The following is an 18,514-nucleotide window of genomic DNA, read 5'->3' as shown; positions in this document are numbered from 1 at the left end:
GCAGAGACCTAGGAATTAGGAGACTCAGATTCTGAATTTAACATGCCAAAGAGTAGCAGCATTTCCCCAGGCCTTGGTGCGTTTGGTTCTAAATATGAACAGTTAGACTGATTCCCAAAGTCCCTGCAAACTTACATTCTCTGATAACCAAGCAACCATAAAAAAAAAAAAAAAAGGCAATTACAGTAAGAGATGCAGCTAACACATAATGTTCACTGGGGGACAGGTGCATTTCTAAGTCCGATCTGTGTATTGAATTACTTGATCCTCACAACAGTCCTATGAGGTAGGTACTGTTTTTATTCACATCCTTAATGAGGAAGAAATGGAGACAGAAGTTAAATAATTTGTGAGATCACACAGCTTCAGAACTGGCGGATCAAAGACTTGGGCAGAGCTCGTCTGACCCCAGTGTCCTTGCTCTTACACACCCCACTGCAGGGCCCGTTGTTGTTGGTTGTTGTTGTTGTGTATGTGTGTATTTAATGCATACCACATTCCTTTCCTCTTTGCTTAACCTATTCTGTTGCTCCCTTTTGTTTTCTTTCTACTCCTCACCACTAAAGCATTTTGAGGCATTGCCCAGGCTTTGTCATTCATTTGAGGATAGGCTATTTTATTAATGAGGACAAGTTCCTGGGTTTGATCCAGATGGACCCATTAGGAAGTCCAGAGGAGAATTGTTTTCTGGCTATGGCCTGCCACATCGACCCGACTTGGTGAAAGGGTACTACTGGTGGGTAGGCATGAGGTCATTGCGGCTCGTGGCATAGCCACTCAGAATATGCTCATTGCTTTAACATCTTTCTGGAGGAATGGTAATGTTCTCTGTCTTCTTATATTCAAGCAGGGATTGTTGAGCAACTTCCAGCAATGCCTCTCCACTTTCATTTCACATGAAAATAATTCATGGCATTCATTCATGAAGCAGCACTTTTTCCCTCTATTAGGCCAAGGGGCCTGAGAAGCCTCTTGGTTGCAATAGATGGTGAATTGATACATCACCATTTACTCCTCAAATGAACTCAGTTCAGCCCAGGCAGCTAAGGGGCCAGAGCACAATCTTCACCACCGGCAGGTGAGAGGAAGTATATTAAACTTATATCAGTCAGTCCTCAAGATACTTTACTATCTCATTAATTTAACACTGGAAATTTAGAATTTAAATCACTAAAATATGGACTAGCCCAAACTTGAACCTTTTGTGATTTGTGAAGAATGGTTTGCAAAATAGATTAATGATATAAACGCCATTTCAGAGAAAATGTTTAATTTACTGGAAGACAAACTATTTTTTAATCTCTTTCAAGCAATTATTAAATTAATATGACAACGCACTCTTTAAATTAGTTTTTCCTGAGGTTCTCTATTAAGTGTCGTTATACGGAAAAAAGAGAAAAGAACTGTATTTGACAGCTTAGGAAACTGGTATTTCTAATTATTCCGTTCAACAGCATGGTGTAATATTTCTATATATGACATTATATGTCAGAGGAAACCTTTAAAACTTCTTCAAATACCTTTTCCTTAAAAAGAAAACCATTACTGGCAAGAATAAAATAATTCGTGCGTCTTGAAAAGATGGCCACACAGTTTAGGAACTGATGGGTCTAGGATTTGAACAGAGCTTGTCTGACTGCATGATCCTTGCTCTTAAAACACTCTCCGTGCTACACTGCCTAGTAGTGGTGACGGGTGGTTATGGAGAATGCGCACTACAGTCCTTTCCTCTTCAGTTTCTTTTCTGTTTCTCTTTATTTTCCATTAGCATTTGGGGACATTGTCTAAATCTTCGCTTGCATGTAGGATATCTTACTAATGATATATTTCTCCTGGGCTTAATCTCAGAAGAACCCATTGGTGAGTCTAGTGGACAATTATTTCCCTGGCCATGGCTTGCCGTGTAGACAGCACTGTACTGGTCATTTTGGATTTACGTTGATAATTGTGAATTTCTAAGGTGGGGAAACGTCAGAAGCTTTCTATTTAGTTTACCAAACCATAACACTGACTGTCCAACTTTTCAATATCCTTGCCTCCTTCCCCTAATACCGGTCTCTAATCAGGTAGCTTTTAAATGTTTTAAAGTCCGCTATTTCTAATCCTGTGAGAAATTGTTTCCACTATTTCAAGAGGAAATGTGTGTATGAAAGAATACTAAGTGAAATAGTAAAGTGGTTAAGAGAGACAAGAGAAAGACGGAAAGATTTGTGGTTTTGCCGTTCAGATGATAGAGAGTATAATAATGTAATGTAACAGATGAAATAGATCATCTATTTCATGTCGGGGGAGCAGCCCTGTACTTCCCTCATCAGGCAAGGAAGATAGTGTGAACCAGTCAGTCTTATAGATGAGGGAGCTGAAGGCCTTAGAAAGGAAGTAACACACCAAAGATTCAGTTATAGAGTTACAGAATTTTGGAGTTAGAAATTGTAAACAAGGGATCAAGAATTCAAGTTTTGTGCCTGGAATTTTGTTCTTTTATTGCTTCACTCTTAATAGCTAGAGAATGGAAACTGAGAGCTATGAAAAATTCTACTGTTTTTGAGATGTGCTGGACCCTGGGTGAGGGTACCTGGATCCTGCTTCCAGCCCCGTCATGTGATCTTGGTAAAGCCACAAATCCTTCTGGACTTCGATCTGCTTCATCTAGAAATTAAAGGATTGGATGAAGGGAGAGACTTATCTTTCTCATTACCACGTATATTTCTTATTAACAGACATTAATTTTAAAAACTGAGGGCCTTGTAAAAGTATGGAGGGCAGAATGAGAATTACAGTGCCAGGGCTCTTGGTTTGCTGGGAAAATTCTAGCAGAGCTCTTCTGGATGCCTCCCACACAGGGCATCCTGCTAAATCATTGCTTTAGGTATCATTGTGGTGCAGTGGATGAGCTCTGAGTGGCATGGTCAATGTCAAAGAGGCACAAGGGCTTTTTTACCTCAGCTTGACCTCATTAAACCCACTGGAGTATGACTTTAGCCATATAAAGCAAATGTATTGGCTCTGAGCCCATCGGGGTTCTGAGGCTCTTTCTCAACAAGGAATCAAGCAGGAAATGAGATGCATTTTATTTCATGCAGTCTGTATTAGGGATCTACATAGTCCAAGGCATGACACGTGACATGAGAGTGCTAAAATGCACATCTGGGGCTCGCAAAACTGCTTTCACCTTCACTAGGTGTTATAACGAAAAGAACACTTAACTGAAAACCAGAAGACTTGAACTCCAGTACTGAACGGGCAGGTCACCTTGGAAAATAAGGGTAGCATCTTGGGACCTGTTTTCCCCTTCCCTCAATGGGTAGTTTCTAAATTTTCTTCTGGTTCTAACAGTTTGAGGTTCTGTGTAGTATTAGAACTTTATGAGACACAAGGAGGTTCGTTAGGGTCCATCTGCATCCTGGAGACAAATCAAGCTATATATATATATATATATATATATATATATATATATATATATATATAGTGGTTTTGCCATTCAATATGTGTGTGTATATATATATATATATACATATATATACATACATATATACATATATACATATATATACATATATACATATATATACATACATATATATATATATATATATATGTATATATATATATATATACCAAACCTTGCTGGGATTTCCAGGGGCCTAGAGTCTTCCAGGAAGAGCTTCTGAATCTGACTGCCACTTGAGCTAGGCTTTCTGACTGTCTGCTTGAGGATGACACGTTTAGAGGAAAACAGAATGTCTGTCCCATCTTAATTATAGTTTAATCCTTTACCAAGGATTTACACATGGAAGCTTTGGGGTTTTAATTAATGTTCAAAATTGGCAAAGTGCAGCCAGATCCAAAGGTGGTTGGATATTTTCAGGCCTTATGGAAAGTTAAATTGACAAATGTGACCATTTGACCTAGTTTATCCCTCCCTGCGTGGAGTGCAATCTCCATTCCTCCAGTGTGTATTCCATTGATAATTGGGTCTTGTTATAATGTAGTTATCACACTTTAACTCACAAGATCCCAAATGAGGCAAGTTTCTTGCCTTTAGATATTCAAATGACACTAATATATTTCTTTTTCTGATTTCTTCCCATTAAATAACCTTATGTTTGTATCCTGTTTTCTATAGTTTTCCTATCCATTATTTCATTTGATTTTTTTTAATCCATTATTTCATTTGATTAGCACATTGGGCTTCTCTGATAAGCAGGAGGTAGAATGGTGTTCCCATTTTGAAGAGGAAATGCCAAAGTCCCATGCCTAGAAGTGACCACACTCCTGATTATTTTATCACACTTGCTGTCCCTAGTGAATGGACCGCTTTGTTCTGCTATTCAAAGGGCATCCTTGTTCAGGGCGGGTGTGTATTTGCAAGCTCCTCACTAATAGCCAAATGTTGGCACGTTAGAGGGAATTACTCAGAAAAACACAATGTGAATGATTAATCTGCATACTGCTGAAGGATATGAATAATTAAGGGATACTTTGAGAAGAATATTTTGCATATTGTCATAAAATGTATCAATATTTTTGATAAGTGTAAAATACATGAGAAGTGTCTAGGTAGAATAAAATGGACCTGTAGAGCTGGAAGAGAGCGAACATCCCAGAGGGAGTTCATTTAAAAAATCAAAAGGATGTGCAACAGGAATAACTAGAAAAATTTAACTACAGAGCAATTACGTTACCCATGAATGTAGTTTATTTTCTGACAGTTTGAATTTTAAAACTTATACACCCAATTCAATGCTGTCCCCTTCAAAGAAGTCATCTTGAGAAGCATTTATGCTTCTTATTACTTATTTTTGGAACTTTTCTCATAATTGCTTTCTGAAATGGACATTTCTCAAAAAAAACATTGTAAAGGTCTTTTAGATAAAGTCAGAATTATTCAGAGCCCTGTCAGGTGAAAAAGGAGGGTGCTTAAGCTAGGTAACTAATTTCTCTCTCTTTCCCTTCCTCTTTCTCCCTTTCTCCTCCTCCCTTTCCTCTAAAAAAAAAGGAGAGAGAGAGAGAGTGAGAGAAAACTAAATTTTTTTGCATGTCTCATTAACCTTCTCTGAAGAATTCCAGAAATTATTCTAAGCAATGCAGTATTATTATAATAAGAATATATTTTCCAAGTTAATTACATTGGGTGCTTAAATTCTGGTTTGTTAGTTTGAAGTGTTTTGTGGTTTTGTAATTCTGTTCCTTGGAATGAATTATATAGGGCTTTGGCTGGAGTGTTGAAGTTGTAAAGTATAGGAGACCTGATTATTATTTTCTAACTAGTGATGGGCTTGAGCAAGCAGCACAGACCCGAGAGATGAGGGGCAGTACAAGGGATGGAGGAGATGCTGTGTGGAGTGTTGAGTTGAATTAGGAGGCACTACACTTTTACCAGTTGGAAGTGTCCAGAAAGAGCAGCCAGGGGATAAGGAGAATGGGGGCTTGAAGTCATGGCATATGATAACTACGTGAAGGAACTGGTGATGTTAAACCTGATGTGACATATGTCAGGCTGGTGTGGTAAAGAGATCATGGGACTAGAAATATGGCTTAAAATGTAATTTCTGCTCTAAATTAGTTGTAGGACATTGGGCAAATAATTTGACTTCTCAGTGTTTTGGTTTCCTATCAGGTAAAAATTATAGAACTAGGGGCGCCTGAGTAGCTCAGTCGGTTGGGCGCCCGACTTCGTTTGGCTCAGGTCATGATCTCACAGTTTGTGAAATCGAGCCCCGTGTCAGGCTCTGTGCTGACAGCTCAGAGTCTCGAGGCTGCTTCGGATTCTGTGTCTCCCTGTCTCTCTCCGCCCCTCCCCCCACTCCCGCTCTGTCTCTCAGAAATAAATAATAAAAAATTTGTTTTAATGTTTAAAAACATAAAATAAAATTGTAGAACTAAGTGAGCTTCAGTTTTCTTCAAAGATTAAAATTTACTTTACAAGGTAGACATGATAATTGTCTTTGAATAGTTGAAGAGCTTTCATGTGGAAGAAGGAGTAGACTAAGACTGGATAATATCTAAGAAGGAGCCAGTACCCAGGGGTTTCAGGAAAGCAAATTGCTTTTTTTTTTTTTAATGTTTGTTTATTTTTGAGACAGCGCAGCTGGGGAGGGACAGAGAGAGGGGGGGACAGAGGATCCAAAGTGGGCTCTGTGCTGACAGCAGCAAGCCTGATGTGGGGCTCGAACTCACGAACTCACTGAGCCAAAGTCAGGCACTCAACCCACTGAGCCACCAAGGTGCCCTGAGCAGATTTCAACTTTAAGTAGAAAACAAAACAAAACAAAACAAAACCCTGCCCAACAGTGAGATGGCACTCTTGATGGTAGAGGGTGCAGTGATAACAAGAAGGGCTGAGAGAGCCAATTTTCTGTTGTAGAGGGAAAGCATAAACTGTGACAAGTGGTGGACCAGTTGACTAGGAAAGTCTCTTTCAATTCTGAGATTCTAGAGGCCTCTATTCTTTTGAGGCCTTCTGTGTTCTTGATTGCATTTGTGAAGACCATAAGACCAGAGAATGACAGGCTGAAAAAGCCCAGGCAGCTCTTGAAATAAGTGGTCCATGCGGGTTTGGTACATGACGTCTAGTATTCTTTTTATAAGTGCCTGAAGGATCTGCATCTTAGCAACCTTGTTAGTTAACCTAATGTTACCTGGAAGAACAAAGAGCCTCACAGTTTCATTGAATGAGAAGACTTAAAACAGGATCCTTTAAGCTGCCTCCTGATACATTCTTCTTCCCTTCAGTGTGTTAGGAAACTGTTGGTCACAGATTCGAAGCCCCTAGAACCCTGGTGGCAATTACCAGATACCTTTTTTGCTTCTCAGCAGAGACACCTCACGACGGCATCAGACCCAAGGCTCTAGAGTAGCATGTCATGTGAACACTGAGCTAATCATTATTGACTCCTTGGGCCATTATGGTAAAGGAACATTAATTACCATCAGCACAGTTGCACTAATGTGGTTGTAATGAGCACGCCTGTGGGAATTCCCAGTGAGGGAGCTCTTCATCAGATCGGAGCAGCCAGCAGAGGAACAAGGGTGAGCTGGAGGTGCAGGTGTTGAGGGGGAAGATAAGTTCATTGGTTTGACTCCAGTTACTTCCAGAGTTACTGCTAATTTACGTGCCTGTGCCTGGAATACTTTCTGAGATACCTCTCCCTCCTTCCTCCAACCCCCCTCACCCCCCGGTATTTTCTGTTCACTATACACAATGCAATAGCCCCAGTTTCCAGATGTATCCTGAGGAACCAGACCCCTGACTGCTGGACTCCTCTCACAGCTCTTAGAAGCATGGCCTGGATCTTGGCAAGAGTTCAAAAGTATGTACATATCTCTGAGAGGCAGAGAGACCCTATGCTCCGGTGTGCCACCTTTCTTAGCAGAAAGCTGTCTTGGTACACTCCCCCTTTCTTCTCTCTACCAACTCCACCCTTTAATTGACCTCCCTTTGTGAAGAATAACCATTAATGCTTAAGGAGGGTTTACTACGTCCCAGGCCTCGGTGGGAAGTTATCTCATTTAAGCCTTACAAACCTAATGAAGTAGGTTTCTTATCTTTCCATATTATTCCTATTAAATGAAAACTTGAATGTCTCTATGCTTAACAGTTTCACGGTGATATTTGTATGTCTATCTAGGTGTCTGTCTCCATTCACCTTTCCCTCTGTCTTCCTGTCTTATTCTTGGCATACCTTCTTCATACTTTTAACCTTTGTTTTCTTTTATCTTTACAGATATCTGATCAATGTCACTTTTGAGGGAAGAAATCTGTCCTTCAGTGAAGATGGTTACCAGATGCACCCGAAACTGGTGATAATCCTTCTGAACAAGGAGAGGAAGTGGGAGAGGGTAGGACATATCTTTTGTCAATTCTCAAGCAAAGCAGATGGGGTAGGGACATAAAATTTTGCGACACATTAAAAGAAAACCAAACCAAACCTTAGTTTTGGTCTCTGAGCTGTGAAGTTAGAGTGCAATACTTTGAGAGCACAGGAGAAGCTCAAACTCAAAGTTTCTCCAACTTGCATCTTCGTGTTCTTGTCCTTTGGTTAATCAAGAGATTATTTTCTTTATGCATTATCATTTTTATTGGTTATGGTGCTGTGTGAATCATGACTTTATTCTAATGGAAGAGTGTACATGTATAATGTAACATAATTCAGTGAAGAAATCAAATCAGTGATATAATTCAGAAGTTGGGTCCTACACAGTGTACTGGGGAGGCCGATGAAACGTAATTTACAAGCACATAGGTTTGAATTTGCTGTGATCAGAGGCTTGCCGTTGCAAGGCTCTCCTCAGGATCTCTCCCGCTGACAGCTGACCACAGTATCTGAAACTCTACCATTAGAAATTAATTTCTGTGATTGCCAGATTACGTAGGTTCACTTCCTAGCTCTTCTACTCACAAACTTGTCTACTTAGGACCTTGTACAAATCTCTTAAGTACTCTGTGCCTCAAGTGTCTTCATCTATAAAATGAGAATAAAAATAAAAGTACCAAGATCACAGGGTTGTTATGAGGATTAAATAGATTAATATATGCAAAGGACTTAGAAAGGTGCCTGGCACACAGTAAGAACTTAACAGGTATTTGCTTTTGATTTTATCCCCGATTCCTACTTAAATACAAATGCTCCCCAGAGCAATGTCAGCACTGGTGTTTCTCTGGTATATGTTCCTCAGGTGTCATTTGTCCCTCGAGATTCTTTGCTGAAAAATGGTTCTGTAGATAAATAAGGTTGGGAGACATACCTCCAGGCTCTCCTTCTGGGAGGTTCCCAGAGCATAGTAACATTTGGAAGCTCAGAGGAATACTGTCTATAGGAAAGGGCCATCTTTAACTTTACTTACTCTGATATTTTCAAAATTTATTTTATTATTAGACCCCTTTGTTCATGAAATTCATAGTCTGTAAAACATGTTGGGAAACACCGATTTAAAGCAATTTCTATGGACTCAGTCAGTTGGCTGAGAACAGGCTTCAAGATGTCAGCATGGCTCTGACTGGAATGAAACCCACATTATATATTTCCAGAAAGAAGGGCCAGGAAAAGAGACCAGAGATAAATTTCTTGAAATTCACAGTCTTGTCCGTGAGCCCTGGACAGGTAGTTACGTGAATGCTCATCTGTGAAACAGCATGTGTGGCTCACGTAGTGGGAACCTGGGGCCTTATTCTTAAACTTGAAAGACTTCAATCTGTCATAGAGTTCCTTATATCAGGGCACAGCCATAAGACTTAGATTATTCCTTGTGTTCTTGATTAAAGTTGCTCTCCCTCTACCGAGTTATCATTTGTTCAGAAGTGGTTTTCCTCTGGGCTCCTGCCCTGCACTCCAATCAAGCTGCTTTTCACTGCTGCTATAGAGACATAATAATTTAAGAAGTGTTCTGGGAACTCATGTATGATAGGCACCTCTGTATATCTCCAGAAGAGGAGTTATTAATAACTGAGGCTTCGTACATGGATCAGAGATGTCCAGTTGGGTAGCTTTTATGCAGTAGACTCACAATTACTGCCTCAAGGATGGGGCATCTCACACCTCTCTTTCCATAAAGAGATCTTACCGTCACTCGTGCTGACTTCTCTAGGCTGGAATCTGAGGCCTGTGACCACTCCCACTACTGCCCTTTCCCAAACTAGTCACCCTCCCTGGGATTTGCATCCCTTCCCTTCTCATCAGTTCTACCTTTACTGTAGCTCTTGAATTTATTCCTCCTTATATGATCCGGGAAGCATGGGATAATTTTTTAAATTGATGCCTACCTTTATCCATTCAGATCAGTCCTGGACATGGCTGCTAGAATGAGTTTCCTAAGGCACAACTCTGATCATGTTCTTCCTCTGCCCAAACCTTGTTCAAAGCTTCTGTGGTTTATGCACTGGGTCCAAACTTTATTCTGGTGTTCAAGGCTCCTGTCTACCTTTCCAAGCCTGTCTTCTCTCCCTTGCTGTTTCCCGTCTCACCATCAAGCTACATTAGGTCTCTCTGTTCTAAGATATTTCCCTGTATGTCTTGCTTCCTGTACAGCATGTATCATGTTTCCTTTTTCTGAAATGAGTTGTCCAGTTATACAAATAATAACCGTCCTTTGAAGCCCAATGAAACTGTTACTGTCTTCTTCTCTCGTCTTTGACCAAAATATAATCTGTCACGCTCCCTTGTCCCCCATAACCGTTGTCCCTACCTCTGTTGTAGCACCGTCCCATCTGCCTGTTTTAGAGTTGTGTGGATGCGTGCTTCCAGATGGCAGAGGCTGTGTCTTTATATCGTCTTGTCCTCCCAGCAACCTGGAAAAGTGTGTTGCATAGAGCAGTTCAATAAGTATGTGTCAGGTGAATGAGAACCATTGCATAATACAAGAGTCGAAAATCCACCATTAAGAATCCAAGTTTACGTTATTGCCCTTGATGTAATACCTCTTTTGGGGGGCAGAGGGGAGATAAAACCGTTATGTAGATTGAGTTTTCATAGATCAGACTTTAAATGTACTTTAAACAAGGGAGCTTGTTATTTAAAGAAACTCTGTGGTTAATCTTTTTGTAAAGCATTTTGGGAGGGGGTAGGAGGTCATAGAATATCACATATTCATACTGATTTCGTTCAATCGGGGAACATTGCTGAAGAGTGGTCTTTACTGTTTGTTGAATTCACAGATCCAGGAGACTCCCCAGTGTAGAACCCCTTGTTAGGGCTCCCTTGTGGGCAGAGACGGGTGGCAGGAGCCAGGCACAGCTCTAGTGCATATCTGGGATGTGCTGAAGTTGTACCATGGGAAGTTAAACCTTTTTTTCCACTGTTACCCTGACCCCCAGGACCCTCTGTATTCTCAGGATTTCTAATACCACTCCGGAGGGTCCCATGTGGCCCAGGGAAGATTTCGTGTCTGTGGACTCCGGAGAGGCAGGCACCAGGGTGAATATTTGACAGGGAGGAGATGGAAGCTGGGAAGATAAATGGGGAAGGAATCTGGATTTGTGGGGAAAATGAGGCAACAGACAGGACCCACAGCTTCTGGTCATGCCCTTAACTAGCTGTGTGACCTGCTCTTTTCACTTTCCTGGATCTTTCTTTCTTCATGTCTGAAATCATGGCATGAGATTAAGACGACTTCCAGGGCCCTTTCTGGCTCTAGCTTCTTGGATTACAAAATCCACGTTGTAAATAAGTAAGCACTTGGAATGGAACTGGGGTGGGAGCTGAAGCATACAAAAGGAACCTGAGTTTGTTTCTAAGGACAGTAGCTTCCAGGGAATATTTGTCATTCTTGTCATTTAGATAAATATCATCTCCTCAGAAGGCCTTCCTTGGTGACTCAAGCTAACGTAGAGCTTGAGCCTATCACAACAGTTCGTTTTAATTTTCTTCAGGATACTTTTTTATCTGATGTTTTGCCTATTTGCCTGATTATCACCTGTCTCTTCACACCAGGACAGATGCTTCCTGGGAGCAAGGGCATTGTTCACCTCTATAAGCCTAATACTCTAGAAGAGTATCTGGCTTAGAGTGACGGCTCAAAAGATAGCTGTTAAATAAATGAAGAATTCATATGCTTAGGAGAGTCAGTATATTGACCAGGCATTTCACTTCTGCCTGAAATGCCTCCAGGTGGACGGAGTGGTTTACTGAAGAGAGCGGGAGAGCAGGCACATTCTCCACCGCTGGTGTGAGCAGGCCAAGTGCTAGCAAGGGTCTGGCGGGCGGGGTGGGCGCCATTTTCAGTGAGGCCCAACCTCCCAGAGGAGGCAGGCCTTACACTTTTCAACGAGGAGCCTCAGGTTGACGAAGACTCCTTCAGATGCTGGTGTGAACCATGTGAATACCCTCTCAGGTTTTAAAACATAGTCTCAAAGCTACCGTCTCATAAATCTGGCTCCTTCTGAAAGACTTGAAGTCAAGGCAGCATAATCTGGGACTGAGCATGGTTTTGGACTCAGAAAGAGCAGAGATGAATGCCCCTTGTTGCCGTCTATCCGCTGCGTAAACCAAGCGGCCATACTACCTGAGTCCGTTCTCCTTTTGCAAAATAGGGTTTTACATAAGGCTGTTATAAAGATTAAAGGAGACTTTATAATAAAATACCAGTTAATAGTGACTGAAACATAGCCAGTATTCAACAAATGTCAGTCAGTGCCCTCCCCCCCCCTTTTTTTAAGGTAACATTTGCTCATGGTAATAAGTCAAATGGTACAAAAGGGTATCCGGTAAAAAGAACATCCTCTTATCTGTGATCTTCAGTTCCCCCAGGCCCCTCCCCAGAGAAATCCTTATTTCTAGGGTCTTATGTATTTTCTCTGAACATACTGCAAGCATATAAAAATTCTATATATTTACTCAACCTCCTATTTTTTTAAAATAGCACCTGCTCTTGTGAACTTGTAATGGGATCCTGTACAAATAGCCACTAAGGAGGCATGGGGGCAGCTAGAATAGCACAGAGATCTCTGGATCAGAATTACAGTCACAGAAAGCCAGGTAATGTCTTTGTATGTGGGAATGTGGAGGAGAACATTTCCCACACGTGCATGCATGCGGGGATAGCATGATAGGTTGGAAAGGGTAGGGGATGGTGGTGGAAAAATGCGTGCAGAATAGGTTCATTTGTAAGTCTTCTCTCTAAGTGGGGGACAGCTGCATAAACTTGCATTAAAAATAGTCTGGCACAGAGAAGCAGTTCCAGCAAGCATTCAAGCTTCTGTCTTTATCAGAGCCTCTCATGATTTGCTTCATTGCTACCGCTCTCTGCTTCCATTTAATCGTTCCTAAAATGGGGATAATAAAAATGAAATGCAGTGGGGGTGTGTTCTGAGTAATGACTTCAAGAAATGATGATGGTGCATTTTCAGGCTGTAAGATGTAAACAGACCTTAAAGGGACTGTCTGGGTCCGAATTACAGGAGGAGACGTAAGGCAGGCAGAGATGCAAACCATTTCCCCGGGGACAACAGGTGTATTTTATAAGCCCACATTCCCTCTTCTCTGCCTCCATCTACTGGAAAATGCCCTTCCTTATGTAGACTAAAACATTCTCCATTTGTCTGGGTCATTTTTTTGGCTCCCCAAATCCCAGTTATCACCTTAGGCTTGCAATACTGAGACACTACAGCCACATCCACCACTGAACGAAGTGCTAGAATGAAAGTACTTAGCCCACACTGCTGGGCCTATAATAGTATTTATGAATTAATGGATGGAACAGTGGGAGAGGAGGAAGGGTACTAAACTGGTAGAAGGAAGATCCCCCAAGAGCCACAACAGCAACAGCATAATAAGACAGAATGTTCTACTGGCATCTGAAGCCTGGGATGAATGAAAGAGGTTAAGAGATGCTATATGCCTCCGATAGCTTCGTATCCAGGAGACAGCGGCAACTCCAGGCTGTGGATGCCCTGTGCTATGAGCACCTAACGACTCCAGTGATCATATTCCAGAATGATCAGTTTGGTGATGATACAGCAGAGGTTGATTGCTGCTGTGGCAGGTGCCACTTGAAAGCTGTTGACAGACAAAATAAACAGCCACTCCACTTCCTCCCTTGCATGTGTGCATACAAACACATAGGCACATTCACATCCAAACTGGCAGATTGCTCATGACATAGGAGCCGCATCCGTTTGGTTATTCACCGTATGCCTGTGCCGAGCACAGCACGAGACATTCCTGAACAGGCCAGTAAATGTCTGGTGACAGCCCGAACATGCCTGTACAAACTGTGTTCTACCACCCATCTTTGGAGGAGAAGCCAGGGAGCATCCCTGCTCTCTTCAGACTTTACAGAGGTTGTCTGAGGAGGTGAAACAGAAGCTCCTCACGTTGGGGGTGTTTGTTCTGGACCTCTCGATACTGCCGTTTGACAACATGCTATTTTTACCGACTTTGAACTGAGTACTAATATGCATCATTGGATTAAGGGATTAGAACACGGGATCCATGGAGAAAGGCTATGGGAATTGGGGTTGTGAAGGGGAGGAAGAAAAGGCAATGAAGTGATGACTTACTCTCTTTAAATATATGAAGACTTATTGTACCAAGTGTTGAGATCAGCTGTTCCGTTTTTCTCCTCCGAGACAGAACCGGAGTAAGTGGGCTTAAGATCAAGCAGAGAGGATTTATATTAGCTGTAGGGAGAACTTCTTGATAGAAGTTTTGAGTACCAGGACTGTTCATGACACCAGGGGATGACTTTGGAAGTCTTAAAAATGGGGTATGTCCTCATCACTCTGCAGTGTGCAGCCCAAAAAACAGTACAAGAAATACATGGTTGTGAGTTTTCCTTCCATTCTCCTTCCCACTCCCCTTCTTCCCTGTCCTTCCCTTCTCTCCCACACATAATTATTGAGCGTCTACCATGAACCAAGCATTAAGCCCACCAAATTAGTGTTGTAGTTTTCCTAGTGGCTGGGGGAAAAAGAAGAACAACATTTATGGTTTTCTTAGAAAGATAATCTATTGAGATACTTACTAAAGACATTTTGATTATTTTTAAAATTTTTTTTCATGTTTATTTAGTTTTGAGAGAGAGAGAGAGAGAGAGAGAGAGAGAGAGAGAGAGAGAGCAAGCAGGGGAGAGCCAGAGAGAGAGGGAGACACAGAATCTGAAGCAGGCTCCAGGCTCCGAACTGTCAGCACAGAGCCCGACGAACCCATGAACCGCGAGATCATGACCCGAGCCGAAGTCGGACGCTTAACCTACTGAGCCACCCAGGCGCCCCAAGACATTTTGCTTATTAAATTTATGTGGGGGTGGAGGATAAGGTAAAATTTACCGGTATACATACCCACAAAGGTATTGCAAAGAGAAAGAGGGAAGTATTGCTCATTGTGACACTTAAAATTCTGTAACCTAAGGTGGTTTTTAAATCTTACTATTTGATATGGTTGAATAATGGGGTGGATGTTTCTTTCATGTTGCTTGGTTGGTAAAGACTCTCTGCTGATATATATTTATGACCATGGCTTACAAACAGGGTGGCTGGATTACATGTCTTTGGCTGCCTTTCTGAGTTGTGATTATTTTGGACTCTCACATCCAAGTGCTCCCTTCTTATCCACTGATCTCCCAGAGTCATGGTCCACCCTATTCGTTAACCCCTTTTCTGGGGTTCCAGAAAGAGACTCGTGGGGGCCAGCCCCGAGGAGCAGAAAGTGTACTCTTAACCACCAGTGTCTCAACGCTTGTTATTAGACTCAGTCCACAATGCCAAACTGCAACCCAGTGTGCGTTTCTAAAATAATTTGAAGAGAAGAGCAGGATGTAGTGAGGGAAGAGACTTCAGAAATGTCATTTCATAAAGGCTGGTTGTCTCCGTGTGTTTGTCATCGGCCACTGAATGAATGGGATAAAAGAACAAGATAACCTTGGTTGACTTTACTTCTGAAACCTATCCATGCTGATGGGGAAGAAAAAGCAGAATTGAACTTGGAGACTGAAGTGCTGGCTTAACGAAAGGCAGTGAGGAACGTGTCCCCAAAACTAAAATACGGCTTACATCCATCTTGTTTACGTTTTATTTTTATTTCATGACCATTATCTTATGGTTGGCTCCTGAGTCCCCTGAACTATCTGTCTGATTTCTAGGTTATAGCGTTTTTTCCATTAGTGATATTGGAGAAGAAATAGTGGTATACTGGTTAGAAGACTTTTGTGCTTATCTAGGTTATGTAGGTTAAAAACATTTATGGTTTTCTTATTATGAAGGTAATTGATGCTTATTAAAGAAATTTGGGGGAGGGGCGCCTGGGTGGCTCAGTCGGTTGAGCGTCCGACTTCGGCTCGGGTCATGTACTCGCGGTCTGTGGGTTCGAGCCCCGCGTCGGGCGCTGTGCTGACAGCTCAGAGCCTGGAGCCTGCTTCAGATTCTGTGTCTCCCTCTCTCTCTGCCCCTCCCCTGCTGTCTCTGTCTCAAAAATAAATAAAAACATTAAAAAATTTTTCTTTTTAAAAAGACATGTGGGGGAGATAAGACACAATATACATACAATATACATTCAAAGAATTAGCATTTATATTTCTCTGTCTCTTGCTGATGCTTCTTCTCCGTGCGTGTTCTACGTGTGCATGTTATCACACAATGCAATGAGATTTGGCAGAATTGCTAATACAACTTACAACAGCTTACAATCTACTTTCTTCTCTTACTGTCTCTTACTACAATATTGTAGATGTTTTTTTCTGTTTTACTGATACTATCCAACGCGCGAAACTTAATGACTGTTTAATATTCCATTGTAAGGATGTATCCCACTTCTTTAAACTGGTCACTCATAACTAGACGTACGTGTATTAAATAGAGACTGAAATGAAACTATTCGTATCATATTTCATACAATGCTCATATGAAAATAATTTCAGAGTTTTTGATAATCCAGCTGTGATGCCATAAAGACTTCTTTTCAAGGTAACAAGGTTTGACCACTTTTTTTGTTGTTATCTAATGTGCTAAACATTAAAAAGGGAAGCCCTTAAATTGAGAATTGCTTGGGTTATTTATATTAATTCGCTAATAACCAATGGACACATATCCAGTTGGAATGGAAGGCTCTACTTTGTGATTCCTGGTCGGTCAGGACTCATGGAGGGTTTTTTTTTTTTTTTCCTTTTGATCTTCTGATTGAGCGTGTAGCCCTCCAACTTTGCTGATGAGGATTTTTCTTTGATAGTTACAGCATACAAAGAATGGGGTTGGCCATGTGGTCTGTGTCTGTCTGCCGTTTTCATCATACGGGGATCATTTCCTTAAGAGTTGGAAGCTTGTAAAATTCAGACCCCTTTTCCCAAGGAACTCTTGGATATGTCAGCCTTTCTAGTGCTATTTCTGTTCTCTGTGGCACAAGTGACTAGGAGGAAGGGAGGAGAATCCCCTTTTTTCACCAGTAGGGGCAGCACCTGGCTAAACTCACTTGTTATTTGTAGGCGGATATGCCTCAAGACTGCCCAGGCCTCTATAGCAGGGTGCTATTCTCTTGATACTTTTATGTATTTTCCACCAAAGAAAATACTTTCTGCATGCATTCACAGCATGTTGACTTTAGCTGAGATCTGAAGTTTGACATCAAAACTATAATATCTGAATGTCCTTCATATACAAACAAGCTCTATTGACCTAGCATGACAAGATCATCTGCTTTGAGTTTTTCCTGCAATGATGATGGATTTGTACTAGTCCGTACACAACCTCTCTCTCTGTAATACCTATTTATGAGATCTGGCCCGGAGCAGGGTAAACATAATCCATGTACACGGGGAGAAAAGCTCTGACCTTGACATGTTAACGCTGCTAATCAGCCTGCAGTACAAAGATTTGAAAGGAAGTGTAGGCCCATTAAGAAAATAAATTATCTTTAAGAATGAAAGCTATTGGGGCAGCTGGGTGGCTCAGTCGGTTAGGCGTCCGACTTCAGCTCAGGTCACGATCTCGCGGTTTGTGAGTTCAAGTCCCACATCAGGCTCTGTGCTGCCAGCAGCCTGGAGCCTGCTTCAGATTCCATTTCTCCTCTCTCTCTGCCCTCCCCTGCTCATGCTCTGTCTCTCTCTCTCTCAAAAATAATAAACAAACATTAAAAATTTTTTACAAAAGAATGAAAGCTATTAATAATAAAAGAAATATGGATACTAATCTCTCACAGTAGCCATGGAACTCCAATTATTTGGGGTGGTTTTATTATTTTGTCTATTAGAATTATCTCTGTTCATAATTTGGTGAACATTCTAATTCTAGTTAGCATATTAGTATTAGTGTATTTGTATATCTAGTTCATGGTATGTGGAACAGTTATATATGCACATATGCATCTCTCTCTCTCTCTGTGTATATATACATATACATTTATCTATTACATATCTATATAGAGACAGAAAGGTGGGAGGAGAGAAAGAGGACTTCAGATGGCTTGGAGGCTCTCACCTCACGTAATCCAGGTTTTCTCTGCTTTCTGTAAGGGCTGCCCACTGCTGACTCAACAGGTTTTTCAGGTCTTAGCTCTGCCAGCTAAATGTTCTGAAGGTTTAAACTTAAGCGTGTGTGTGGGGCGGGTGGGGGGGAAGGTGAGAGGACGAGTGTGATTTGGAGAGGCAAGTTAGGAGAAGAACACACATGTACATGAGTCATGGGGAGAGTAATGGACATTTAGAGGAAGAAAACCATTCTCCTTGGCTATATTTTCCAGGGGTTCAGCATTCCGTGTTTACACCAAACCCCTCTAGATATCCTTTCACATTTGTCTGTTCCAAGGGTTTGGTGTGGGATATCTTCTAAAATCAGTGTCTTTGGCTATTCCTGTAATATGTACCATTTTTTCTTCACTCAACCCCTAGGGAAAGGCACTTGCTGGCAGAGGAACAGAATAGTACCTCTCAAGTAGAATTTCTGGTGGGTAGTTAAGCCACCTCAGCATTCTCTTTATAGAAACGTTAAAACAAACAGAACCTTTATTTTCCCTATAGGAGCTGGGAAAGATGTACAATTCTAGAACAGTCTAGCCTAGAATTAAGGTTTGGCCACAGGCGCATCTGATAC

The 18,514-nt window shown here is 41.5% G+C and overlaps 1 protein-coding gene across 2 annotated transcripts in view; it reads left to right on the top strand.

Moving 5' to 3' along the window:
* The window catches only part of GRIN2B (glutamate ionotropic receptor NMDA type subunit 2B), a 422,286-nt gene that overhangs the window by 294,097 nt on the left and 109,675 nt on the right, over window positions 1-18,514 (top strand). For both annotated transcript variants that reach the window (XM_019834554.3, XM_019834555.2), the window contains one exon: window positions 7,728-7,842. In XM_019834554.3, coding sequence (XP_019690113.1) covers window positions 7,728-7,842 — 115 coding nt within the window. The remainder of the gene's footprint in view (window positions 1-7,727; window positions 7,843-18,514) is intronic.

This window comes from Felis catus, chromosome B4, assembly GCF_018350175.1.
Source record: "Felis catus isolate Fca126 chromosome B4, F.catus_Fca126_mat1.0, whole genome shotgun sequence".
Lineage (NCBI taxonomy): Eukaryota > Metazoa > Chordata > Mammalia > Carnivora > Felidae > Felis > Felis catus.
Note: the sequence above shows the minus strand (reverse complement) of the source record. Positions and strands in the feature narration are given on the sequence as shown.